The sequence below is a fragment of the Myotis daubentonii genome, chromosome 1, assembly GCF_963259705.1.
Source record: "Myotis daubentonii chromosome 1, mMyoDau2.1, whole genome shotgun sequence".
Taxonomy (NCBI): Eukaryota; Metazoa; Chordata; class Mammalia; order Chiroptera; family Vespertilionidae; genus Myotis; species Myotis daubentonii.
This window is the reverse complement of record NC_081840.1, coordinates 20992378-21018248: the sequence shown is the minus strand read 5'-3', so window position 1 is coordinate 21018248 and position 25871 is coordinate 20992378. Positions and strand designations below refer to the sequence as shown.

At 45.8% G+C, this 25871-nt stretch overlaps 1 protein-coding gene across 1 annotated transcript in view; it reads left to right on the top strand.

Moving 5' to 3' along the window:
* Positions 1-25871, top strand: part of IFT43 (intraflagellar transport 43) — a 73266-nt gene that overhangs the window by 35406 nt on the left and 11989 nt on the right. Inside the window, exons 4-5 of the mRNA XM_059689697.1 lie at positions 12288-12320; positions 12947-12993. Coding sequence (XP_059545680.1) covers positions 12288-12320; positions 12947-12993 — 80 coding nt within the window. The remainder of the gene's footprint in view (positions 1-12287; positions 12321-12946; positions 12994-25871) is intronic.

The following is a 25871-nucleotide window of genomic DNA, read 5'->3' as shown; positions in this document are numbered from 1 at the left end:
AACTTGAATGTGGACAGCCCACACGTCTCGCCTAGCCCTCTTGTATGGATAGGAACACACACACACACACACACACACACACACACGGCATTTATTGGGCTTTTGTGCGGGGCACTTTGCTAAGCGTAGTTGTCTTACTTTGTTTCCAAAACAACCCCAGGAGGTGTAGGTTCTATTATCCCTGCTTTCAGATGATGACATGGAAGTTCAGGAAGGTTAAGTAACTTGCTCAAAGTCACACAGCTAGTAAGGAGGCAGCAGGATTTGAATCTAGGTGAGTCTGACTGTGGGGTCATGCTCTTGTTCTCTGTGCCTCAACACCTTCCATCTTTGTGCCCTTGGCCCCTGGTTTAATGCTAGTGCCTCTGCACTGGGTAGAGCCCTGAGGGCTATATCACCACACCTCTAATTTCTTGTCCTGTGGGAAGAATAACAGGGAGTGAATGTATGACCCACCCCCTGCTTAACCTCCTCTGGCCTGCCTGTCTGCAGAGCGGTGCTCAGCCAGTTGCCTGACCCTGAGAAGAAGGTGAGTGCAAAGAATGCAGCCTGTACTTAGGGGCCTGAGCCAAGGCCATGCCAACCCAGTCCTGCCATTAAAAGGCCTAATTAGGCTAGTCATTAAGTTCAATTAGGCATTGGAAATGATCATTCCTTCTAACCCTGCAGTGCCCTCCAAGAACTGGATCCATTCCCAGGCAGCAGCTAGGCAGCGGTTCTGGTTACTGGTGCACTAGCAGCCCCGCCTCTGGTTTTAGACCTGTGACTCCTTTGCTAGGCTGAGGGCAGAGGAATCCAGGGGCGCTCAGCTCAGAGCAAGGTGATCCCCGCGGACATTAAATACGGTCAGGCTTCTGCCTTGGAGGTCATTTCCTGAGCTCACTCTGGTCACTGCCTTTTTTGGGGCCACCCTTCCCCATGTATGTATTAGGAGTCTGGACACCTGCCTGTGTTCTCTTTTGCCACTCACTGGCCATGTGATCTGGGGCAAGTCCTGTGGGCTTTTTGGGCTAAGGTTCCCTGAGGGGGTTGGAGTAGATAATCTCAAAGTTCCCTTTTCAGCCCTAGGATATTACGATCCCAGGAAGTCCCAAATATATGAGCCCTGGTGTACACAGGATTTCTTTGCACCGAGCATTGAGCTCGGGAAAAGGAACAGGAGACATCCAGTGTAACCTTGTGCCACCAGCTCTGCCCTCTTCGGCTCTGTCTCTTCAGCATTAAAACTAAGTGGTCTCAAAGGCCCTCTGCAATTCAGAAAGTATGTTTGAACTTCTAAAATATGCTTTCTAGACGGCTGATTGAAACAAGTCAGTTTAGTCTACAAATCATTGCCTTGAAGCAGCTGACAAACACGGAGGCCAGGACAGGCCTTCCGGGTTCAGGGGCTGATGTATGGGGGCTTGGATGTGCCAGTGTGTTTGGAATGAGCAGAGTGGGAGACTGAAGCCCAGGGATTAGCTAGAGAAGGAAGGAGATAGGCCAGAGGGGCCCATGTGCAGAGCCTTGAACTTTAGGCATGTACTTTTTTAGGGAACAGGGAGCCCCTGGAATGTTGACAAGTGTATGACCAAGGATGCAAGGGACACACTATCACATTTCATCTGAACACCGGCTTAATGTGGCATAATTACGATCTGGGGGTATTCGCTAATGTAAAAAGACATCCCTTTCTCCGAGTGTAGTGTCCTCTTTGTAAGGATTGTCTCATCTTTGTTCTTTATGATGGAGCATTCTTTTAGACTGGACAGAGTGGAGAAGGCCTGCTCATCTCTAAGGTTAACTAATTGTGATTATACTAGAGGCCCGGTGCACCAAATCATGCACCGGTGGGGTCCTTCAGCGTGGCCTTTGGGGATCGGGCTGAAAATGGCAGTCCGACATCCTCCGAGGGATGTAGTAGTGTGCAAAGCTGCAGGTGTGCTCCACTGCGGTCTCCATGCTCCCGTCCTAGGGTGATACTGGTGCACCCATGACTAAGAAGCTGCTGTGGGCTCGCACCCAGTCAGTCTCGATGCTGGTCCTGATCCTGGTCCAAGTCCACATGGGGGAGGGGTGCGCAGGGGGAGTGTCCACAGGAGAGGCTCGTGCCACCGCAGCTGCACTCGCCAGCCATGAGCCCGGCATCTGGCGCCCATTGGTCAGCTGAGTGGCGCTCCCACTTTGGGAGCGCACTGACCACCAGGGGGCAGCTCCTGCATTGAGCATCTGCCCCCTGGTGGTCAGTTCACATCATAGCAACCAGTTGAACTGCTGCTTAGGCTTTTATATATATAGATGAGATTGGTTTTCTTCAGAGCATATGCATTCCTTCTGGACTAGAATGACCTCTCATTTACCACTAGATGTGCTGTATTATTTGAGGTTGCATTTATCCGCAAGCAACAGAGAACCTCATCAACAGAGGCTTAAGCAGAAGGAGGTTTGTCTCAGGAAACGAGGCCCAGGGTCCCGCAGTCTAGGGCTGGTGTGGCAGCTCCGTGGTGCATTTTGTGGAAAGGGCTTCTTGGGGGTTTTCAGGATGGATAGTGATATTTATGAGGAACAGATGGGGTGGGGGTCAGGATCTGGAGAGGCAGGGTCTGTGTCATTCACAGCGGGGGGAAGCACCTGAGAAATCACGGAGTGTGGCCCCTTTAGTTTAGAGATAGGGAAAATAAGGGCTGCAGGTGGGGGGTTAAGTGACTCAGTTATAGAATCTTTAAAAAGCCCTTAAATGTCACCTTGCCCACTGCCCAAGGTCAGGCAGCTAATTAGTGTAATAGAATGTGCCTCTCATGCAGCCATGCCCATCCTCAAACCTTGAAAGCTGCACACATTTATCTCAAGTTCATGAAAAGGCCACAGACTGTACTATTTGTGCAGTAGCGAGTCTGTTAGAATAAAATTATCTTTACTGCTATCCTCTGGGACCTTCTCAGAAATGAGATGTTGATCATATGAAGCAATCTTATTGAACAAAATAACTTTCAAGGAAAAAAGTTGCGTTCCCCTGAGCCAGCTCCCTGCTAAGGGGGACTCGCAGCTTTGCAGCATGAGCAGCTAAAAGCCAGGAGGGAATGGCTAGAGATGGCAGCCATCGGTTAAAATTCTCCTGACATAAATGATCTCCTTGTTGTCCCTTTGATGGATTCAGCTTCTCAAAAATAAAATGCATCTGTGAACATCATACCTACTCTTCCCTTTTCTTTTTAGTCCTTTATTGAGGAGTAACTAGAAGCAGTTTCAGTTTAGAAGCAGCAGCCTAGGCATACGTAGGTGTAAGTGCGCATGAAATTGAGCGCCCTCACACAGCCTAGGTTTTTTCCTGGTCTAGCGAGTGTGCTAGTGACTTTACTTTTTGACCTATGTTACCCTCACCACAGCTGGTTACCGGTGGCTGTGCCAGTGTGTCGTAGGTTCACCTACACTTGGGATTCACCAGGGTGGGTCCTGAGCCTTCCAGGAGGCTGCCACACACAGCCCTGCAGCTGGGAAGGGGTCACCTCTACTGGCAGGAGGCACCTCCTCCTCTTTGAGCACCTGCTCACATGGTTGAATCTCAACGTACTCATGGGCTTCTGAGGGGACCATCATTTTGGGGGATGGAAAAAGGGCAGAGAAAACAATGGGTAAGTGACTGGAAGGAAATCACAGGTTTCTCCATTCAGAGCAGAAAATTCTTTTTAAGAGAAGTAGAAGATGCAGTCTGTTCAGCAATTAAAAGTGGACTGACATAAAGGTTTCCAGAAACACTGATAAAAGTTTGCTCCCTGACTTGTGGACCCGTGACTTTCAGTCAGCACATCCTGTGCTGTTTCACTCTCTATCCTTACAGCTGCATTTCCCAGAGACTGGCTTTGAGTCGTAAGGCTGTTCTCTATTCGCTTCTAGTCCCTCTCATCATGTCAATGAAAAAGTCTCAGCTTGCAGCTAGGATTGCTGTCACACTCTCTAACCTTGCTAATCTACCTTTTTAACAGTGAAAGAAGAAGCCATAGGCTCAGACTTTTGGCAAATAGTAATATCTAGCTATAGTTAAATTAATTTTGTGTTTTTTAAAAACTGTATAGATTTTTAAAAACCATTTTCATTGACTTCAGAAAGGCAGGGAGAGGGAGAAAGAGATAGAAACATTAATGATGACAGAGACTCATTGATTGGCTGACTGCCTTCTGCACGCCCCACACTGGGGATCCAGCCCACAACCCGAGCATATGCCCTCACTGGTAATCAAACCTGGAACTCCTGGTTCATAGGTCAGCGGTCAGCCACTGTGCTACACCGGCCGGGAAAACTGTATTATTTTTTACAGTTACCTTTCATATGGCTGAGGATGTTAAGTTTTCTTTAAATAAATGTATTAAAGTAAAATTAAGGAATCAAAGAAAATAGAAAGTAGATGCAGAAAGTACACCGCTGTAGCAAAATTAGTGAAGGTAGCATTTGAAAGTGATAGATGTTAAGGAAACACTGTCCTACTGGCATCTCCTAGCAGCTTTTCCTCTGTATTTCAGCTGTTTTCAGAACACAACTGACTCTTTCGTGCTTCCTGCCTTGACTCGGGTTGTTTCCTCCAGCTGGACAAGCCCTCCTGCAGCCTTCTGCCTATTGCAAGCCTTCTCATCTTTCATTTGGCAAGTCTTCTAAGAAGCCTCCCCAGGCTCCCACAGTTGGCATGGTGCTTCTTTTCAGTGCTTCCATGACATTTTGCTTGCACCTGCCTCGCTTGCCCTGTTAAGTTTGGGGCGTAATGGGACCAGCAGTAGAGGAGAAAGTGTGGACCTTGGTTTCTGTTCCAGCTCTGTGTCCAGCTAGGTTTGGGGCTTTAGTCAGGTTGTTTTAACAGCTCCTGGTCTCCATTTCCTCATCTAGAAGATGCACGGGGTGGGTGTGGTAGGACCTGTCCATCACTGCAGTGTGTGAGGCTTTAGCCAGATTGTAAAACTGAGCGAAAGATCCCCCAGTCCCCACACCTCCCCTCTGTGCCTCGTAGACAATTAAAGGTTTCTGAATAAGATAATGTTCATTTGAGGTATCTAAGGTCTAGAGTTCTAAACTCTTCTACTTTTTAAGTTTCTTGATAGCAGGCATGTACATACATTTTATGTCCCTATAGCTGTTTTCAGCTACTAAAACTGTTTCTATGTATTGCATGTTTTTTTCCTCCTGATAAATCTCCTGTAAGGTTGATTCAGAACAAAGTTGTTATTTTGAATCTGACCAGCAGGGGGCAAACTTCACCCAGGAATTGTCTTATAATTCACTACACCTTCAACCTGATAGGGCTTGGCAGTCTACAGACAGGACATGGACATTGGTTTTCATCTTTCCACAAAATACCCTGTTGACTTGACACCTTGCCGGCAGTAACCAAATATGATCTAATGTGACCTGAAATCCTAAAGTGCCAAAATTTGGGTGCTGGGGAATTGTTTCTTGTCTTTAAAAGAAGGGAGAAAATACAATACAAAACACATGCTGGACACTGAACACATGAATGGCAAGAACTAGGAACCAGGGGGAGAAAGAGAAGGGACTTCAGCTTTCAGGAGAGTCTCATTTGGGAGAAATCTGTTGGCCAAGGAAAACTTCAGTCCGTGAGAAATATCTGGTTTTAAATCAGTATTACATGTATGGGGACACCCTAGAACAGAAGGACTGCAATTAACCAGTCCACTGCCTCATGCCGAATGGACACAATGGCCCAAGATTACGATGGCAAAGTTTCCCTTTGCTCAGATTTGGGGTTTCACTGTGAGGGTTCGTTTGATGAGCCACACAATTTATGAAGTAGGGCCTTGGTTTGGGGTGTGCTAATGGTGTGTTACACGATCTGGGACAGATCACCTTCTCTTGCTCATGCCTTGGTTAAATTTCCCTCAATGAGGTTTGGAGGCCCTTGTGAGATTGTTATTGGACATTTTAAAATTATGAGGGTAGAAAACCTTGGAAGGAAATGGCATTTTGGTTCCTTTTCTTCTAGAGGAGTGATGCTCTTGGCTCCAGTCCAACTGGTATCTTAGTCCTGTTCTCCCCCTTGCCATGTGTGTCTTTACGAATTTGGCCTCTGGCTACAGAGTTTCTTCTTTTTGTCATGGGAGTCCTGTGAGCTCCTTCCTGTGGCTGTAGCTTCTCTCTCGGGGCAGCTCGTTGTAATAGCAACCATTTGTACGGACCCTTCACAGCCTCCTGGGGCCGGAGGCCGAGGCCCATGCGGGCTGGGCCAGGGCAGGGTCTTCCACTGGGCCAGCCAGCGCTCTAGATGCCCGGCACTTTGGTCTATTTAAAGCCTGTTCTGTTGTGCAGCAGGGAGGCGAGTCTAGGGTCCAATATGTGATGTGGATATTAAGAGACTTCAAGGACACTTCCCCCCATTTATCCCAGTTATGTCCCCTGCTAAAATAGGTTAACGGCGTCCAATTAACCACTGAACATTGTCATGCTGCATAAAGATAGCATCCTGGCTGTTCTCTGAGCCGTGGTACTTCATCTCCATTTAGATCTCTGAAGTATTCCATTAAACTCGAGAGAAACATTTTAACGGAGATGATGTCTACATTAGGGCTGCCTTTCACCCTTCAGCATGTATCCAGTGTAAGCAGCGCTGAGGCCTCTGTCTGATATGGACAGGCAGGGGTTTTACATTACAGCACATCTCTACCTGAGCCCCAGAATGAAATGCAGGGTCCAGGGTTTGGAATGGTCCTGTGTGACTGCAGTCCCGGATGTGCCAGTGCGATCAATCTTGTCATCAGTTGACCAAATCATGCCCATGGCATGCTAGTGTGGCATCTAAATGCCAAAAGAAAGCATTGCATTTGAGCAGAAGAACTTAGAAAAGGAGAGGGCTTGGAGGGAAAGGTGACTTAGCTACATGGGATCTCTTTCTCTGCCACTACACAAGCTGTTATGCTGCAAATAAAACATACGTAATAAATCACGCAGAACAATTAAACCAGTATTAACTACCAAATTGTCAAGGCTGACCAAGCGACAGTTCTACTATAAGTTGAGAGTATATACTCGCCATGGAAAATATCAGTTAGATCCGAAGCAGAGTCTGTGAAATGAGGCTTCCCCTGGTGTAGAACTGCCCGCATGTTCCTCTCCCGTGCAGGGTTAAGCACTGGGCTTTGTGTCAGACAGCCCAGAGCTTGTCTTCTAATCCTACCACTTTCTAGCTGGGTGACCTTACTGAAGTTACTGTACTTCTCTGAGCCCCAGTCTGCTTGTCTGTAAAATGGAGTAAATTTAATAAGATAATGTGATAATGAAATCACATATAATACCATGTATAATATGTGTAATATATAAATAAGAAAATATAATGACAGTGCTGGGCACCCAGTAAGTTTAATAAATGCTACTCATGTCATCAGCCTTCCTGTAATAGGCCTGTGGGGGCTGGGGCCTGGAGATGTCTTTCCCTTGCGTATTGAGGTGCCTTGTGAAGCCGGGAAGCTAGACCTCTTGTGGGTCATAGAGAAGTGGGGGTGAAAACCAGAAGGGGATGGGGTGAGTGCTGAGCTGAAGGACTGGGCTTTAAATGGAGGTGGAGATGACGAAACCACACCCTTAACCTTGAAGTCTTCCACCCAAAAACCTGACGTGCGGGGAGCTGGCAGCTTCCGGGAGGCTGAGTGCTTTTAGTGACTGGGAAAGGGCCAGAGGGACAGCCCCGCTTCCCCTCCTGCAAGTCACCGGCCAGGGCCAGGGCCAGGGCCAGGCCGCTGCGTCATCCCTGGAAAGCAGGAAGCCAGAGTGCCCTGTCTCTGTAAGGTGGGAGGTGAGGGAGAACATTTACTCTCATTGTCCAGAGTGAAGGCTTCATTCTGCAAAATGGCCAAAGCAATCAGCAAGTGATGGAGTAGCTCTTAAAAAGAAACCTGGCATTTAATTAACTTTTCAAAGTGCTGGTTCAGCAACCTCTATGTTTTACATTTTGAATATTGAACAAGCATCTCTAATCGGATCTGTATTGCTCCGGACCTACCAGGGTGGGGAGCACCTGCCCAGCTTTTATGAACACGATGGAGTCTTGTCTGAATTTCGAGATAACCAACTCAGGATCAGTCAGGATGGGGCTTTAGCATGTGAAGCCATCTCCTTGCTCCCCTCCGCCTGGAGGTCAAGGCAGAGTTCACTAACACTTTTTAGAAGAGAGCAGGCAACGTGGAAAGATAAGGCAGGAGGTTTCCATCTTGCTGCTTAGCAACTGGAGAGTTCAGCCAGCCATCTGAAGTAAGGCTTAGGGCAGTGATTCTCACATACGTGGCCGGGTCCCATTTCTAGAAATTCCTCCCCCAGAGGCCTGGGGTGAGGCTCAGCACATGGACACTGAAGAAACTTCCCGAGTGTGATTCTCTTGTGCCTCCCTGGTTAAGAGCTCCTGGTTTAAAGGATTCTCTCCAGCTTTTATTTCTCTAAGTGTGGGAAGTCAGGAATGGAGCGTCTGCACAGTAAATCCAAACAGCTGTCGGGGTGCCCTGTGGGGCATCTGAAAATCAGCCGTGTCTGCTGTTGAGAAGGCTCAGGCAGTGTGTTTGGAAGCTAGGGTGGACATCGGGAGACAGGGATTCTGGTCTCAGCCGCCTCACTCACTGGCGCTGTGTTTTGGGTGAAGTGCACAACACAGGGCCCAGCGTCAGTAACGGTGCTGCTGAAACCTGCTCTACCTCGTTTCCAGCGCTCAGCTGAGCGAGTCTTTGTAGAGTATTGCGAAGTGCTCTCTCTGTGTAAGACAGTCTCACTGTATCATTGTAATTGTCATGCTCCCAAACCCTCTCGCAGCCACTTCTGGGGAAAGAGGCATGTCCCCTCCATAGGGCTGGACCGGGTCACAGTTTCCTCAGAAGTATGCCTGTAAGGAAGAGAGGACCCAGGACCTACAATTCTCTCCCTCAGCCTCCACAGTCTGTGGGAGGCAGGACTTCAGCCCCAAATCCTCTGGTCGGCGGTGGTAGACCAACTCTGTTTTCATTTCGTTTAACCTGTCACCACCATTTAAAAATACACTCTCCATCATGACTGGGTATGTGAGTATATAAAATTGAAAAAAAATTTTATGTAATACCTATCCTTATTGTGAGCAGTTCACTTTCTTTTATCCTCTCTGCTATTAAAAAGAGACCAGTGGTGATTTACTAACTTGATTTCATGAGTCACTAACAGGCCATGACCTGTAATTTGAAAATCATTGTGCTAGATTCTGTGTCCTAGCACTGGACTCTGTGCCTTTGGGGATCAGGTAGGTAAAACAAATCTCTGAAGTGTGGATTTATTTCAGAAAAGCACCTAAGTTATATTACTGAGGTACATATACCAGTTATTTGTATATTCATACTTCTGTGAAGACATTTACTCTCTGCCAAGTCTCCTAAAATATGCTTCCCACTTAGTCTTCCTTTGCTTTCCCGTGTTTGATAGCTGCATAGCTGCATACTTCACTGGCCTCTTCATTCTGTAAGAGCCCTAGCAGTGCAGATTGGATGATGAAGAACCAGTACTGAACCCCGGGTTAGGGAGTGCTGGGAGCTCAGGGGCAGCCACACTTGGATGTAGGTTCCTGTGGAAAACACTGGAATGTAGGTCCAGTGTTGCGAGGCTTTGTATTTGAAGAATTTAGAAATTCGGATTTTTGTACAAAATCTCCCAATTTGGACAAGAAATTCATGTTAAAACATAATAAAACAAAACAAAAATAAAGAGCAACGTGGTCCAGACCAAACTTATCTGCAAGCTAGATAAGGCCTGGAAGTAGCCAACTTCATCAAAGGCAGAGTGTTCTGTACCATTTCCATCATAGCAGAGCAGAAGATTCACACTGAACCTGTAGTTAGGGGGGACGGAGGAGGGTGCAGGGGACACGAGAAAACACCACCTGAGGGCATCCCAGCTGACCATCCTTGGGGGCTCCATTTTGATCTTGCTCCATCCCATGGGGTGAAATGAGATGCCAAAGGATTCTTGGCTTCCCCTAGAGCAGGGGTGGGCAAACTTTTTGACTCGAGGGCCACAATGGTTTCTTAAACTGGACCGGAGGGCCGGAACAAAAGCAGGGATGGAGTGTTTGTGTGAACTAATATAAATTCAAAGTAAACATCATTACATAAAAGGGTACGGTCTTTTTTTTCAATAGTTTTATTCATTTCAAACGGGCCGGATCCAGCCTGCGGGCCGTAGTTTGCCCACGGCTGCCCTAGAGTGAGAGAGAGCAAGATGTGGACTCAGCAGCAATTAAGCCACATATGAAATTCATCCCCATTTTGGGTGTTGAGTGGCTAAATGGCAGTTAATCAGCCTTCCCCCAAAGATTATCGTTATCATTATTGTCTCCTTCAGACAAAATCGCTGCTACTTTTGCCACCTCCCATTGCTTAGGAAGGACCAATGCAGTCATAATTCCTAAGGGTAACCAGAGGTGGACATGTCTCTTATGTACAAACAAAGGCATTGCTGGCCTAGGCTACCTGGCCTTTTTAGTCTCCTTATTCTCTGATCCTGTTTTCATTCAAGCCCTTCTGCTGGTAGCATATCAAGCCATTTGGACAGTGGGTTTATCGAGTTCAGCTTCACCGTGACAATTAGAGGTAGTGAGTTGGGAGCAGAGCCTTCTCTCCTCCACTTAGAGGCAGCTTTGGCGGCTGCCTCGGGCTCTACGTTAGGATTCTTTTTACTTAGAACAGCATTGGAAGCCTCCATCACCAGCAGCTCCATGGTGGCGCTGCCCTGGACATCCCTTTGCAGTCTACCTTGGGCCTCTTACTGCCCTTTCTGTCCCACTCGTCCTCCTGCCCCTGGTTCCTCAAAAAACATAGAGTTTAAGAGTAAAAAAACATAGTCTGGGAGATCCCTTCAGAGTTATTTCATCTGTTCATCCAACCTGACCTACCTATCCTCTTCTCCTTCCCTGACTTCAGCCAGAATTCATTCCCTTCCTTCCGTCTCCCTTCACAGTGCAGTTGGTATGGTCTAAATTTCATGGAAACGGATCTATTTAAACTTGGGCTTAATTTATGATTATACTGTTGGGGGAAATGATTTGCATTTTGCAGGAATTGCTGTTTGGTTCCAACATAGCTCTTACTGGTGAGGCTTTGTGGGCCAGCGCTGCCGAGGGCCATCTCATGCATCTTGCCTCCTGGCCATTATGTCATTGCCACTGCCCTTTGCCCCTGCCATCATGGCGATGATTTCTAACTTAAAAGAAGTCATAGCCCTGGCCGGTTTGTCTCAGTGGATAGAGCATCGGCCTGCAGACTCAAGGGTCTCGGGTTCGATTCCGGTCAAAGGCATGTACCTTGGTTGTGAGCACATCCCCAGTGGGGGGTGTGCAGGAGGCAGCTGATCGATGTTTCTCTCTCATCGATGTTTCTAACTCTCTATCCCTCTCCCTTCCTCTCTGTAAAAAATCAATAAAATATATATATATATTTTTAAAGTCATAAAAAATGAAAACTCCATCATTGTGATGTTCAGGCATACAGAAAAGTAATCACCACATTTACCCATCACCCGACTTTAACAATAGTCAACATTTGCCAGTCTCATTCCGAAGACCTAAGATTGGTGTTTCTCAGCGTGTCAGTAGTATCCTACTTGGGTTAGAGTTCTGGAAATTTGTTTAAGATGCATATTCCTGGGCTGCCTACCTGCCAGACGAGCTGATCCAGACATCTCTGCTTCCCGGCCCAGCACGTCCAGCCGTCGGCATGTCTGTCAAGCTTCCGGGTGGTTCTCATGCAAGTCAAGTTTGAGAACCAGGGCCTTAGACAAGTGTGACAGGCTTCCTGCTCCCACGGAATATCTGAGGGCGCCACTCGCCGGCCTCACTCACGGGGCTTCTGGTCCTTCACGTGGCGGATACAGAAAGACGGGCCCTGAGCCTGCAGCCTCCCTGCATGGCTAGCTCATCCCTTTCCGCTCGTGGGAAGCTGCACATGTTAACACAACAGCTCCAACTGGGACCCAAGGCCTCAGTCCTGAAAAGTGCTCAATGAATTGGTCAGTACTTGTTGAAAGAAAGGAGGACGTCATATCATCTACATTCATTTGACTTTTGAGCTCGCTCAGCCTACATTTAAACTCAGTCATTTAGTTTGGAGACATGCTGAAGTAAGGTTACAAGAGGGTCTATAGTGCCCTCATGCTGAGTATGAGCCTTGGTCTGTGACGAGGAATCCAGACAAATAAAGCAGCTGGGATATATGCCCATTTGCACCCACTTTTTAAACCCCGTGTCCAACATACCCTGCCAATGCATGAGACTAGCGGGTTCTCATAACCCTTCTCTTTCTTTTTTCCAGGTCGGGAAGGAAGGCTTTTGAAGAAGTGGAAGAGTATGTTTGCACTCTTCTTATGGCATCCTATGGGGATCTTTGTCAACAGTGCAGTCTTTGTTGAGCAGCATTCAAAAAATAGGCAGTGTGAATCTGACTGTGGTCTGGGCTGGAGATATGCTTCCTGAGTTGAGGGTTTAATTAATGCAGCGTCTTCCACTGAAGGCCTGGGCTTTGGCATTGGTAGCCTGTCACACCTCCCACCCTGTGGTTTTCAGAATTACATGTCTAGGTATCAGAGTACTGACCCATGGGTTCTGCTGTATTGATACAGATGGGCAGAGGCAGTGCCAGCTTATAAGCCACACCTTCTCTTAAGACTTACATTTTTTAAAAGTGTCCTGGTGAAGATGGAGTGTAAAGTCAAGGCCAACAAATTTCCCACCTCAGAGGCAGGAGAGCATTCATATCATAGTCTGTGTGACGCTACCCCATGCAATGATGCAGTACCAGCTTGGGCAGCCATACATGGCAGACCCAGGTGCCCAGTTAGGTTTGAGCAAGTTGGAGGAGAGTGGATCCAGAGACCTTTTCATCTAGGAGTAAGAATGGATACAGTACAAATTGGGGTGGTTTCTTTCTGTGCCTGAAACTCATTTTCTACTTTCCTTCCTTTTTGGGCGCAGTCATCGCCTCAGACCGAGGAGCCTGGATGGATCAGATGACGGAGGAGGTAAGACGTTCTTGGAGGAAGTCTGAAGGGCTTCGGAGATGTCCCAGAGCCCCGAGGCATGTCCTGCACTGCAGCTCAGGCACCCATTGCTCTAAGTCAGGGGTGGGTAAACTTTTTGACTCGGCCACAATGGGTTCTTAAACTGGACTGGAGGGCCGGAACAAAAGCATGGGTGGAGTGTTTGTGTGAACTAATATAAATTCAAAGTAAACATCATTACATAAAAGGGTACGGTCTTTTTTTTTTTTTTTTTTTTTTTAGTTTTATTCATTTCAAACGGCTGCTCTAAGTGCTACTGCCTCTGCCCGGAGGACCTCACCCTCTTCTGTTTTTTTTAATATATATTTTTTATTGATTCCAGAGAGGAAAGGAGAGGGAGAGAGAGATAGAAACATCAATGATGAGAGAGAATCATTGATCGGTTGCCTCCTGCATGCTCCCCGCTGGGGATCCAGCCCGCAACCCAGGCATGTGCCCTTGGCCAGACTTGAACCCAGGACCCTTCAGTCCACAGGCTGACGCTCTATCCACTGAGCCAAACCAGCTAGGGCTCACCCCTTCTTTATCTACCAGCCCTCCTCGTCCTTCAAAAATCAGCTGAAGCATCACCTCCTCTGCCATGCCTTCCCTTCCCATCCATTCCCTCTTTTTCATTTAAAAAAGAGTTACTTGTCTTTTCATTACTGAGTTGTAAACGTTCTTTCTTGTAGAATCTTTATTGTTGACAGTATTACCTATGTCCCCTTCTTCCCCCATTGACCTCTCTCAGCCTGCCCCCGCCCCCGCCCCAGGCCTTCACCACCCTATCGTCCGTATTCTTGGTTACCCATGTACACATACAAGTTCATTGGTTGATCTTTCTCTGTGCTCCTACAACCTCCTGGGCAACATGGTAACAGCAGCAGCAATGGCTAATGTTTGTTAGGTGTTAATTATACATCAGGCACTGGTCTACCAGTTTATAGATGTTAAAGCATTTAATCTCCACAGCAACCCTATGAGATAGTAATGTCATTATCCCCATTTTATAGTTGAGGGAACTAAAGGACAGAGAGGTTAAGTAAGCTGCCCATAGTCGCAGAGCTAAGTGAACCTCATTCTTGAATGTTCTTCCCTCCAGGCTCTAAGTTCCTTGACAGCAGACACCACGTCTTACTTGTCTTTGCATCCTCAGTGCACCGTGCGGAGTAGGCTGTGAGTGGCTGGCATGGCCAGCAAAGGAGAAACAGCACTGAGTAGGCCAGTAGCCGTGGCACAGCTAAGGCCCGTGTTCAAACTGGAGAAACGATGTTTGTGTGTGCTTTTTACAAGAAACTTACTAGAGAGGAGATTATATCTGGGGCTAAATCAAAGCCTTTTTTAAAAAACCCACATATTTACCATTTCCACACACTATTCCTTTGTGTAGAACTCAGTTTCCATCTGGTATTATTTTCCTTGTGCCCGAAAAACTTCATTTAACATTTTTTGTAGAGCAGGTCCTCTGGCAACAAATTCTCTCAGCCTTGCTTGTCTGAAAACGTCTTTTCACCTGATACAGAATTCTAGGCTGACCACTTCTTCCCCCTTTTAGCACTAACGTTAGTGTTTTCTGGTTTGCATTGTTTCTGAGGAGAAGGCAGTGGTGCTGCTCATCTTTGTTCCCCGGCATGCAGTGTCTTTTTCTTCTCTGGCTGCTTTTAAGGTTTATTTATTTTTATCTTTTATTTTCAGCAATTTGGTTAGGATATGCCTTGGTGCGGCTTACTTTGTGCTTATCTGCTTGAACCTCTTGAGTCTGTCGATTTATTGTTTTCATCAGATTCAGAGAATTGTAGCCATTATTTCTCTGAGTATATTTTTTCCCCTCTCACTCCTGGGACTCCAGTTACGTGTATGTGGGTTGTATCAGTTGAAGTTGCCACACAGGTCATTGCGGCTCTGTTTTTTTTGTTTTTTTCCTAAACTATTTTAAACTTTGCTTCAGTTTGGATAGTTTTCTGTTGCTGTGTAGCTGATCTTTTCTTCTGTAATCTCTAGTCTGCTGTTAAGCCCATCCAGTGAATTTGTTGTTTCAGACATTATATTTTTCTGCTCTAGAAGCTTCCCTCCCTCCCTCCCTCTCTCTCTCTCTCTCCAGATATATCTTCCATTTATCTCCTTATATTATTCATGTTTTTCTTTTTCCTTGATAGTAACCTTTCTAGTAAATGCTTTAAAGTCCTTTTCTGCTAATTATATCATCTCTATCTGTTCTGAGTCTGTTTCTATTGACTTATTTTTCTTTTGGTTACAAGTCATATTTTTCTGCTTGATTCGTAGCTTGTCAGTTGGCTGCTGGCCATTATGAATGTTACTAGCTTCAGTGTCTAGATCTAGTTGTCTTCCTTTAAAAAACATATTGTTTTGGTAGGCAGTTATTGTATTTGTTGATCAACTTGATCATTTTGAGCATTGTTTTTATGCTTTATCCACGCAAGTCTGGAGTTCGCCCTGAACAGTAAGACACTCAGTGTCTCTGCTGCGTGCCGGGTTGTTCCACGGGACTCTCCCCCGGCCTGGGCGGCGCTGTTCCCTGGCAGTTCTGTGTCAGCTGTGGGGATCGCTAGCTCATTCCTTGCTGGTAGTAATTCTCGGCTCAGCCTTGTGGAGGTTGACCCTGTGCATGCACAGCTTAGCACGCAGTCCATCTAGATTTGTGGATCTCTTTTCCTGCATAGCTCCCCTCTCTCACATCCTGCTTCTCAAATTCCAGCCACCTTAGCCCCCTAAACTTTGACCTCTGTCTCCTCAACTCAGCAAGCCCTCCATGCTCCATGGGGGGTTCCACCTCGCTGTGCCAGCATCCCGGCAGTGCCTCTAGGCAGAAAGCCAGGGTGACTGCAGGGCTCCCTTCTCTCGGGATCACAGTCCTGTTCTACCTTGCCCACTGTCTGAAAACAGTCGTGCCTTATATTTTTCCAGTTTTCTAATTGTTTCTAGTAGGAAAGCAAATCTACTACCAGTTACTCTCTCAAGACTAGAAGAGGAGTCCCACAGCCTTGTACGCACTAACCTTTGCCTGCGACGACAAAGTGAAGGAGAGAAATAAATCAGTAAAACTTGGATGATTACCTGTGTTTTAGAGCTACTCACAGGATCGGGGCAAGGGTCGTATAGGACATTTGTGAAATATTCTGGGATGATGTTTAACAGCAGATTCCCAGGCCGCTCACCAAGTTGGGGCCCGGGGTGCATGAATCTCAGTAAGCTCCCTGAATGATTGCTTTGCAAACTGAAGTTTGACAGCCCTGGTGTGACGCCTCTAAAGCCAGGACTCAGGACTGGAGAGGAAAGGATTGTGTGGGAAGTCCTGTCTCATCTCATTCCAAAGGGGTTTAAGGCAGTCACTGGAGGTCAGGATCAGTCTACCCTCTCAGACTTGTTAAGAGCATATGAGCATCTCTCATCGTTCTTCAGCATTTTTCTTTGCTATCCTGCGATCTCTTAGTGACAAGCTCATTTCTTTTTGCCAGATATTCCTCCTTAGCTCTACTCACTAAACTCCTCATCGCTTCTCCACCTAATAATCATTCCCAATAAGTTCTGCCTTTCTGTTCCCAAAATCTATTTTCTCAGATCTGTACCTAGGGTGTCCTCTGCAGTGTTAACTGGGCCCTGTGGTGGCTTGGTGATTGGTGGCTGCTGGCCACACTTTTGCCCTGCCTGTCCTCACAACTTGCCTGTTGCTATTGCCGTTGGTTGCTTAGGGGAGCAGGGGCACCATCCAGGAGGATGTGCCAAAGGACTCAAGGCGGCAGGGCCCCTGCCAGACTGAACAAAGCTGTTAGGCGGTTGGGGAGCAGTGCACGTGGAAAATATGATGCTGATAACTCTGAGATGCTTATTAAATTCATGGCTACAGAAGGTTTACTCAACTGGTATTCTTCTCCAGGCCTCTCCACACCTTTCCTTGCACTTTTCCCAACTCCCTTCAATGGACTTCTGAAATCCTACTTTCTCCATTTTTTTGAGTGTGTGGAAAATGACAAATTTCAAGGAGTAACTATTGAATGTTACAGCAAAGCCTTCTGAATACTACAGTTTACACACATCATAAATGCATATTATTAGAAGGTAGTGCTGGCTGCCATCGGTTAGAATCAAATTGTTGTAGCTTTAAGCAGCTGTGTAGTCTGTCTTGTCCTAACCTGTCATTTGACAGGTTAAGAAATTGAGGCTTAGAGATTATTATACAAAGTAGCTCAGAGGGGAACTCTGCTCTGATGCCATGGTGTCCACAGCATCACTGCCTCACCGTTCATTACCAAACATTGACCATGTACCAGCCACTAAGCCTAGTGGTTCACATTTTTTTCTCTCACTAATTCTCAAAATAAATCTATGGGGAAGTGTTTTAAAATCAACTATATTGAGATCTAATTTACATATAATGAAGGGCCTTCATTTAAAGTGCACAGTTTGAATTTTGACAGGTGAATATGTCCCGTGAAATCACCTCCACAGTCAGTCTGTAGAACACTTTCATCACCCCCAAACATCTTTCATGTCACTTTTCAGTACATCCTTCCTCTACCCCTGTCCTCAGGCAACTACTGACCTGTTTTTTTGTCACGGTAGAGTGGTCTGCATTTTCTGGAATTTTATATAAATTAAATTAAATTAAATTAAATCATATATATATATATATATATATATATATATATATATATATATATATGCTTTTGTGTCTGGCTTTGTTCACTTGTGATGATTTGAGATTCATCCAGGTTGTTGCATATATCATTGGCCTGTTCATTTTTATTGATAACAATCGTTGTATGGGCATGCCACATGTTGGTTATTCACCTGTTAAAGGACATTTTGATTATTCTTTATCTCCCATATTAACCATGAACAGATTGAGGCAAGGAAAGGTAACCTGGCCCAAGGCCACACAACTTGTAAATGACAGCAAGATTGGAAGGCCACTGTGCCCGCCACTGTACCACCAGTGCTGCGCAGCCCAGGCCAGGATTTGAATACAGATCTTGACCCGAGTGTCCTTGCTCTTGGCTTCTGGGCTGTAACAAATGCTATGACCCCCAGCTATGGTGGCATCTCCTTCCACAGGTAGGTATATTAATGTTAGCTCCCAGATTTGTAATATAGAGCACCCAGCATGATTGATAGAATGCTTAATTCAATTTCATTAAGAAAGAAGAGAAGAAAGATATCTATTTACAGAGAATACCTCTAGGATTTTTTTCCCTGTCATAAACTTACAATGTGAAATTTGTGATTTGGCCTTTATTTTGGCTCTGGAGGTTTGAAGCATAAAACTCTTTTTGTCAGAGCGTGCACTTGATTTTACCTTCTAGGAGGGAATGCCTCTTCCAGGCATAAATCTGTTGTCCGTGCAGTTATGCCTGAGTCCTTTAATGGAAAATCAGTTCATATGTTACACTTCACACTTGGCTTAGTCCATTTCACTCTATGGGAATGTTTAGAATCCATTATGCAGTAGGAATCATATGTTACATACAACTAGTTTCTGGAATTATCTTTGCTCAGAGAATTACTTGGTTGACTAGTGAAGGCTGCTCCTTTGAACTTAGAATAACCAATGGGTGGGGAGGCTCTATGAGTGATCACCCTGAGTCACCCCTGGCCGCTCATTCAGCAGTGACGTTAACAGGTATGTGGGCACTTGTAAGGGAACTTACTGGTCCCCTAAGAAAATCACATCCAGGTTCTTTGAGGTGGTCATTGCTAAGAGCATTATCCCTGGAAAGGGGCTATTTTCCTTGTACTTGGTAAGGGTGGGTGATTGGCGAGAAACCTCAAAGGGGAAGATGAACCTCAGGGAATAAAAGTGAATGTCTAAAGTCCAGGGCTCCCTCCCCCCAGGCCGCTGGCCTCCTTCCACCCTCGGCCTTTGCCTTCGGGAGGACAGCCAGCAGGCGTCTATACCAGTGATGGTGAACCTTTTGAGCTCGGCGTGTCAGCATTTTGAAAAACCCTAACTTAACTCTAGTGCCATGTCACATCTAGAAATTTTTTGATATTTGCAACCATAGTAAAACAAATATTTATATTTTTGATATTTATTTTATATACAGTGGGGCCTTGACTTGCAAGTGTCCAGACTAACGAGTTTTTCGAGATATGAGCCGTCTCTCGGCTGATTTTTTGCTTTGAGTTGCGAGCTAAAATCTGGGTTACAAGCCAGCTTCAGATACCCCACCACTAGTTGGCGCAGCGAACGTCACAGTGAATGCCACAACATCAGCCCAGCATCACGTGTCTCACTCGTTCACTTTTTGATTTGACATATGAGTAATTTGAGTTATGAGCTCTGTCATGGAATGAATTAAACTCGTAAGTCAAGGTCCCACTGTATTTAAATGCCATTTAACAGAGAAAAATCAACCAAAAAAATGAGTTCGCGTGTCACCTCTGACACGCGTGTCATAGGTTCGCCATCACTGGTCTATACAGTGCCTACTGTGGCCATGCTGCTCCGGATGCTGGAGATGGTGGCAAGATAGTCCTTGTGCGCCAGGAGCTTCTGATCCAGTGTGATGCCCCCCTTCCTTCCCTCCCCTTCTTTTATAGAAAACCTTCAGAGCCATGTCTCTCGATGTGTTTCTCAGCATTCAGCCTCCCTTGCTTCCCTCTTGGCACCTGGGGAAGATGCCTAGGGAGAGAAGAGAAGCACTTCTTCCCTCTGTTGATGCCTTAGCCTTCCGAGGGAAGAGAGCAGAAAAGTAGAAAAAGAGAGGAACTTTTAAGGTAAGCGTATTTTAGAATGAGAAACAGAGAGTGAGGGATAGTTAGAGGTGGTTTGGGGATCTATTGGTCAAGCAGAATGTGTTGCATGGGAACTGTTTGCAATAACATCACCGGCTACAAGCTCAAGTGCCTTTAGAGACAGGCAGATAATGTAATCACACGGACCAGCAGGAGGGTACGGCACTGAAGAATGGTGGGGCCTGTGGTGAACCCACACGAGATGGCACCGCCTAAAAGTTTTCAAATTCGTATTTCAAAAAATGACAGGATTTTTTAAAATCACTTCATAAACAGAACAAAGTGCATCTGTCAATTGGATTAGGCCTTTGGGAAATGATTTGCAAGTCCTTTAGAACAGTGGTCACCAACCATTTGGACCTCACGGACCACCAGTGGTCTGCTTTAGAGGACTATATAGGGTTCTGCTCTAAAGGAACACAGAACTTTGTTGGGGGAACAAAAGACAAAAGGCATGACAGGAGTTAGTTAGCTAAGACAACCGTATAATGGATGGCCAAGGCAGCAAATGGTGGTTGCTATTGGTGGTTGGCATTACTAAGGGCCCTGAGTTCAGAAGAGGAAGTGATCCCAGCGGGCTGAGGGCGCTTGAGGAAGAACTTGCACTGGGTCCTGAAGGATGCGTAGACTTGGTTAGGTAGCGAAGAAAGTGAAAGGCCTTGCAGGCAAGTTGCCAGGCATAATGGGAGACTCCGTGTGGAGAAGGAATAAAGGATTCATGGTAATTGGAAGAGAAGCCCATTTTGCGGAGTTAAGCCTTGATTCTGGTCCATTCTCAACTGCACATATTCAGTGTCCCCACATACACAGCCTTTCATGAAGTTTGAAGACTGCTGATTTGAGGTAGATTAGCCAGAGCTCACACCATGCTTCAGGGAAGTTGGGACTCATGGTTATGGAGAACAGCTGAGAATGATGGACAGCCCAAACCCAAAATGACCTCAGGATCCCCAAATTGTAGGATAGCAAAACCGATGTTTCCTACTGAGGTGACAATCTTTTAGTGACATAATCATCCATTTGTATTCTTGGAATCAAGTTACTGATTTTCCCTAAGGCTTTTAGACCTCTTCTGTCATGGAAGGTTGTATATGTTAGAGAAACATGTCAGCTCTGAAATAGGATTGAGCCCAATCTCTGCAAGTGACTTTGGGCAAGTCATTCATTCATTTAACCACCTTTTATTGAATATCTATTGGTTATAATGCATAGGGCAGGGCACTGGGGATATGATGGTGAACAAAACATTCTTAGTCCTTGTCCTTATAAAGCTTACAATCAGGGAAATAGGGACTAAGAAATTGTCACAACTATCTAAGTAAGGCCACATTGCGATGGAGTCTACTGATTTGAATTGGGTGACGAGGGATGGCTGCTATGAAGTAACTTCAGCTTCAACCTGAAGGGAGATAGAGTAGCCAGCAGTGGGGGGAGAGGTTGGGTGGGGGACCCTGGTAGAGAAAACAGCAGGTGCAAAGGCATGTCACCTCCCTAACCCCAGAAGCATTCCCGGGCCTGTTTGGTCTCTTCCAGCTCTAAATCCAGCTCTTAGAGTGTGAACTCTGGGTAGAACGTGAAACTTTAAGGAGGAACATTGAGAGGCACACCAGTGGGAGAAAAATTTCTCGTTTCTAAAAAAGATGAACAGCATTCCAACTGAGACAATCCCTGAAAACACAGTTATGGACTCAGCTTTCAAACTTTACCTCAGAGTTAATTCAAATTAAGAAGGAACTTGTGAGTCTCAAAATATGACTTTAGAATAGGGATGGGGAACCTTTTCTCTGCCAAGGGCCATTTGGATACTTAAAACATCATTCGCAGGCCATACAAAATTATCAACATAAAAATTAGCCTGCTCTATTTGGTCAAACATTTAATTAACTCACCCCTAATGCTTTGGCAGGGCCAGGCCAAATGATTTTACAGGCCTTATAACAGCCCGAGGGCGTACATTCCCCACCCCTCTTTTACAAGGTGGAAAGTCTTTGAAAACAAAAGCTTTAAAAAAAGGATTAGCTCTTTCTCGCAAATAACCATTGCATCTTGGCATAACCCAGGACTGTGGGTAGAACCATTGCATCTTGGCGTAACCCAGGACTGTGGGTAGAATTGTCGCCCCTCTTCTGTAACCCAGGACTGTGGGTGGAATTGTCGCCCCTCTTCTGGCAGCTCCCGGTGCCTCTTGAGCATGCCGTGTCCCCCTGGAGTCCAGTTTTGACAGAATTGACTATCTCAAATCCTTAGGAATAATAAATCCTTATGGCCAACCAAAAAGTGTTTAATTCCTAAAGGACAAGCTGAATTGAGCCCCTTCTAGCCAGGGGCAATTGGGAACTTAATTCTGCAAGTGTAGCAATCTGGATGATCTGAGAGCTCTGAGTTTAAGGGTAATTGCTCAATTTTCTATCCATGTCAACAGGGAAAATAGGTAAAAGTGGCTGAACACAGCCAAGCAATGAGGCTGGATGAGATGTGAGATGCCAGACTGTCAGTGGAATTAGAAAAATGCTATCTATAGAGGGCTATCACTCAGCCGCCCTCACTCTCCCCTCTTCCCATTCATCTCTGTCTTCAGGCTTTCTAACTCTCTTTCGGGTTCTTTCTCATTCTTTGCTTAATCCTTCCACTATATCCTTCATCCGTTCTCCTGCAAATAGCAGTCATTCTGAGCCTAAACAGCTTTAATGCAGAGAAAGGGAAAGTGGAAAGAATTATTTAAGTACAGATCAATTGGAACCCTGATGTCTCCATCCCTTTCTCTCGCTGAGCAAGACTGTTTCATTATGTTAGCATCCCTTCCTCAGGCTCAGTACAACATCTGGGATTTTTCAAGTGGTTCCTAAACTTAGTTCCTTTACTTCTCTAAAAACTGTTCTAACCAGCACTGAATTTTTTAATTAAATAGTGTTCCTTAAAATCAATTCGTTTTTTTCTAAATTCAAAGTCACTAGGACTAGATGCTAAGGTCTTTCTAGATCCATGCCTCCCTTTCTTTCCCTGACACAAACATGCGCAGGAACACCGTTATTTACACTTATCCACAGCAAGAATGGGGCGGGAGGGATGAGGGGGGGACTGGTCCAGGAATTATCTGTCCTATCTTTCGTCTCTGTGCTTTGTTAAGCTTTGTTGTTCTCTTTGTGAGATATTGAGTAAGAAATTTGAAAAAGAAGTCAGTCTTGTATTGAAGAAATGGTATTGATAATGAATGTTTAAGTATTTACCAGGAGCCGGCGCTGCGCTGCTTTACCTGTAGTCCTTCAGGTAATTCTCCCAGTTATGTGAGGAGCACTGATTATCACCCTCTCACAGAGGAAGAAACTGAAGCTTGTGAAGTTAAGTAACTCCCAGAAGTCACGTGGCTAATCAGTAGTGATGTGCTGGTAAATACAGACCTCCCCGCTTATCTGTGGTTTTGCTGTCTCAGTTACCCATGGTCAGCGTGGTCTGAAAACAGTAAGTGGAAATTTTCAGAAATAAGCAGGTCATAAGTTTTAGCCCATTGTACGCCATAAGCGTCTGTAGACACAAGCGGCAGACCTTCCCCACATGCCACGCACATCTATAGAAAAAACTGTTTTCCCTACGTGGCAGCCCTGACCAACTTTAAAATCTTTTTCATGAGGATTTTCAGCTGAAAATATTCAAGAACACCCAAATTGTGAGTATATATTTATTTTTATACATTAATTGCAAATTGATTTTTTAAATTAAATTCAAAATATCGTAGCGTGTGGGATGGTTTCCGTTTTGGACGTGAGGCAGTTAACTTTAAATTGCGTGATGTTCTGAGTAACGTGGTGAAAGCTCACTTTGTCCCACTCTGTCCCTCCTCGGACACGAGCCGTCCCTTTGTCCAGCATAGTTATACTGTATACACTACCTGCGCGTTAGTCAGTAGCTGCCTCTGTTATCAGATCCCTTGTCACAGTGAGAGAGACCACACTCACATAGCTTTTATTACAGTATTATAATTGTTCTGTTCTATTATTAGTTGTTAATCTCTTACTGTGCCTAATTTACTAGTATAAATCAAACTTTTTCATAGGTATGTATGTATAGGAAAAAACATAGTATGCATGGGGTTTGGTACTGCCCTCAGTTTCAGGCATTCGCTGAGGGTCTTGGCACCTGTGCAGATAAGGGGCAGGGAACTACTGTATTTAACAATCAGCTCTTGGGGTGGGGTGGAGGGGAGACATCTGCATTGGTAGTGTTTGCCGGTTTCTGTGGTGTAAATACGCCCACCATGGTTGGTTTCAAGCTCCCAACATGACATAATTGACCACGGAGCTGGGAAGAGATGGGCAGTAGCACACTAGTGTGTGTATCATATTTTCACCATACTGCTACATTAGGTGTAAATAATTTCCAGAGCATAGGTAAAGTAAAATTTAGGAAGCAGTGAGTTTTGAGCATTACCTTCCTTTTTAATGTAGTTTATTTCGTTGTAAAGGTGTATAATTTAATCTTTAATAATGTTTATGTTTAACAGCCTGCATGCAGAATTCCTAAAAACTTAGCCTTTGGTTCTTACAAGCCAGCATGAACCAGCTGCTCTAGTCTGCCACCTCCAGCAGTGGCAGAGCCGGAATTCAGACATGGGCTTTGGGCGTCACTCCGCTCTCACGGCCTCCGTCTTTGCTGTGGGAAGTGGTAGGCTCGTTTCTCCACCCTGCTGGCTGAGGAGGCTTGTCTCCACTCAGATTGGATATTTGCTCTCCTATCCTGATGTGCAGATTACCTGCTGGCCCATGTCCTCAGCTCTGCTGAGCCTCCCACTGGAGTCATGTCTACAACAGACCCAGGCTGAGTAGAGAAGAGCCGGAGGCCAGGTCTTTAAAGCTCTGTGACATGAAGCAGAATCTTCAGGCTTGACCAGGCCTCTCTTTCTTGTTATGCTTTATCTTCTATCAAATTCATTGCGATTGCTTTTAGATAATGAATTCTTGTGTCTATGCTGGGTCCTCTGGAGAGAACTCATCGTCTTCTACCTTACCCTGGTCCAAGCATAGCCCGGAGTCTGGCCCAGACCTCCTGCTTCGTTGGCAGAGCTGGGACAGAGCTCTTTATGCCCCTAGTGGTGCCCTGAAGTCTCTAGGTCACACCAGGCTTTCCAAACTTACCATCACGAGCACCTCTGCCTGAAACACAGTTGGCAGTGACCTCGGGGTTCCATTTACTTTGTTCATGTGAGCGGCTTACCTGCATGTCCCCATCTGAAGAGTTAGGAGGGAAGAATGCCGGTCTTGTGCCATGCACGCATGCTGGAAATGAAGTAGGTTGCAGTACCTTCCTCCAGGAACACAGAGGAAGCTCCGACAGCAGTCTGTCATGCTACAGTCCGGAGGAATGTGATTAACAATAAATCATCCAACATTAAGCGCTGACAAGTCAGAGACAGCCGACTCTCCCTGAAATCATGATAGAGATCAGGGTATTTGTTCTGTGACTCCTTGGATGCTGGCTTGGTTGAATACAGAAGACAGGATCAGGCTAGGACAAAACCAATCCCATTTACTTTTGTGACTGTCCCAGATGTGACTGCTTTAAGCAGTGTTCGGCTTTCTGGGAGAGGCACGGGGCTTCTCCACACTGTGTGAAGGGAATGCATGTATGAGGGATGAAAGGAGGTGAGAGGCCCTGAATGCAGACAGGCCCATATTGGTGAGGACCACTGCCCAGGGAGATCTTAGACCACTTAGATTTGTATTTGACTAGAAAGAAATGAGGCTTGGTGTTCTAGGATGTCTGTTCAAAAGCTGGAGTCTGTATAAAGAGCCATAATGTTTTCTGCAACGAGAAGAGATAGGTAGAGTTGTAGAGCTGCTCCAAATAGTCTTTGCAACCAAAATCACAATAAGTTGTGGCCTCGGATGACTGGTGGCGTTGTGGCTTTGTGTTCTCCCAAATAGATGGCCATGTTGCTTTAGTCAGTTTGAAGACTGACAGCCAGATATGTCTTAGGTGAGGTGAGAAGGGATAGGCATGTTTATGCATCTGAGTTGGACATAGCATATCACTTAGCCCTCAGTGGAGAAGTCTTTTCTTTCTGACTTATCACACATGGAAATTAGTTCCCAAAGAAGGACCTAATCCACCTA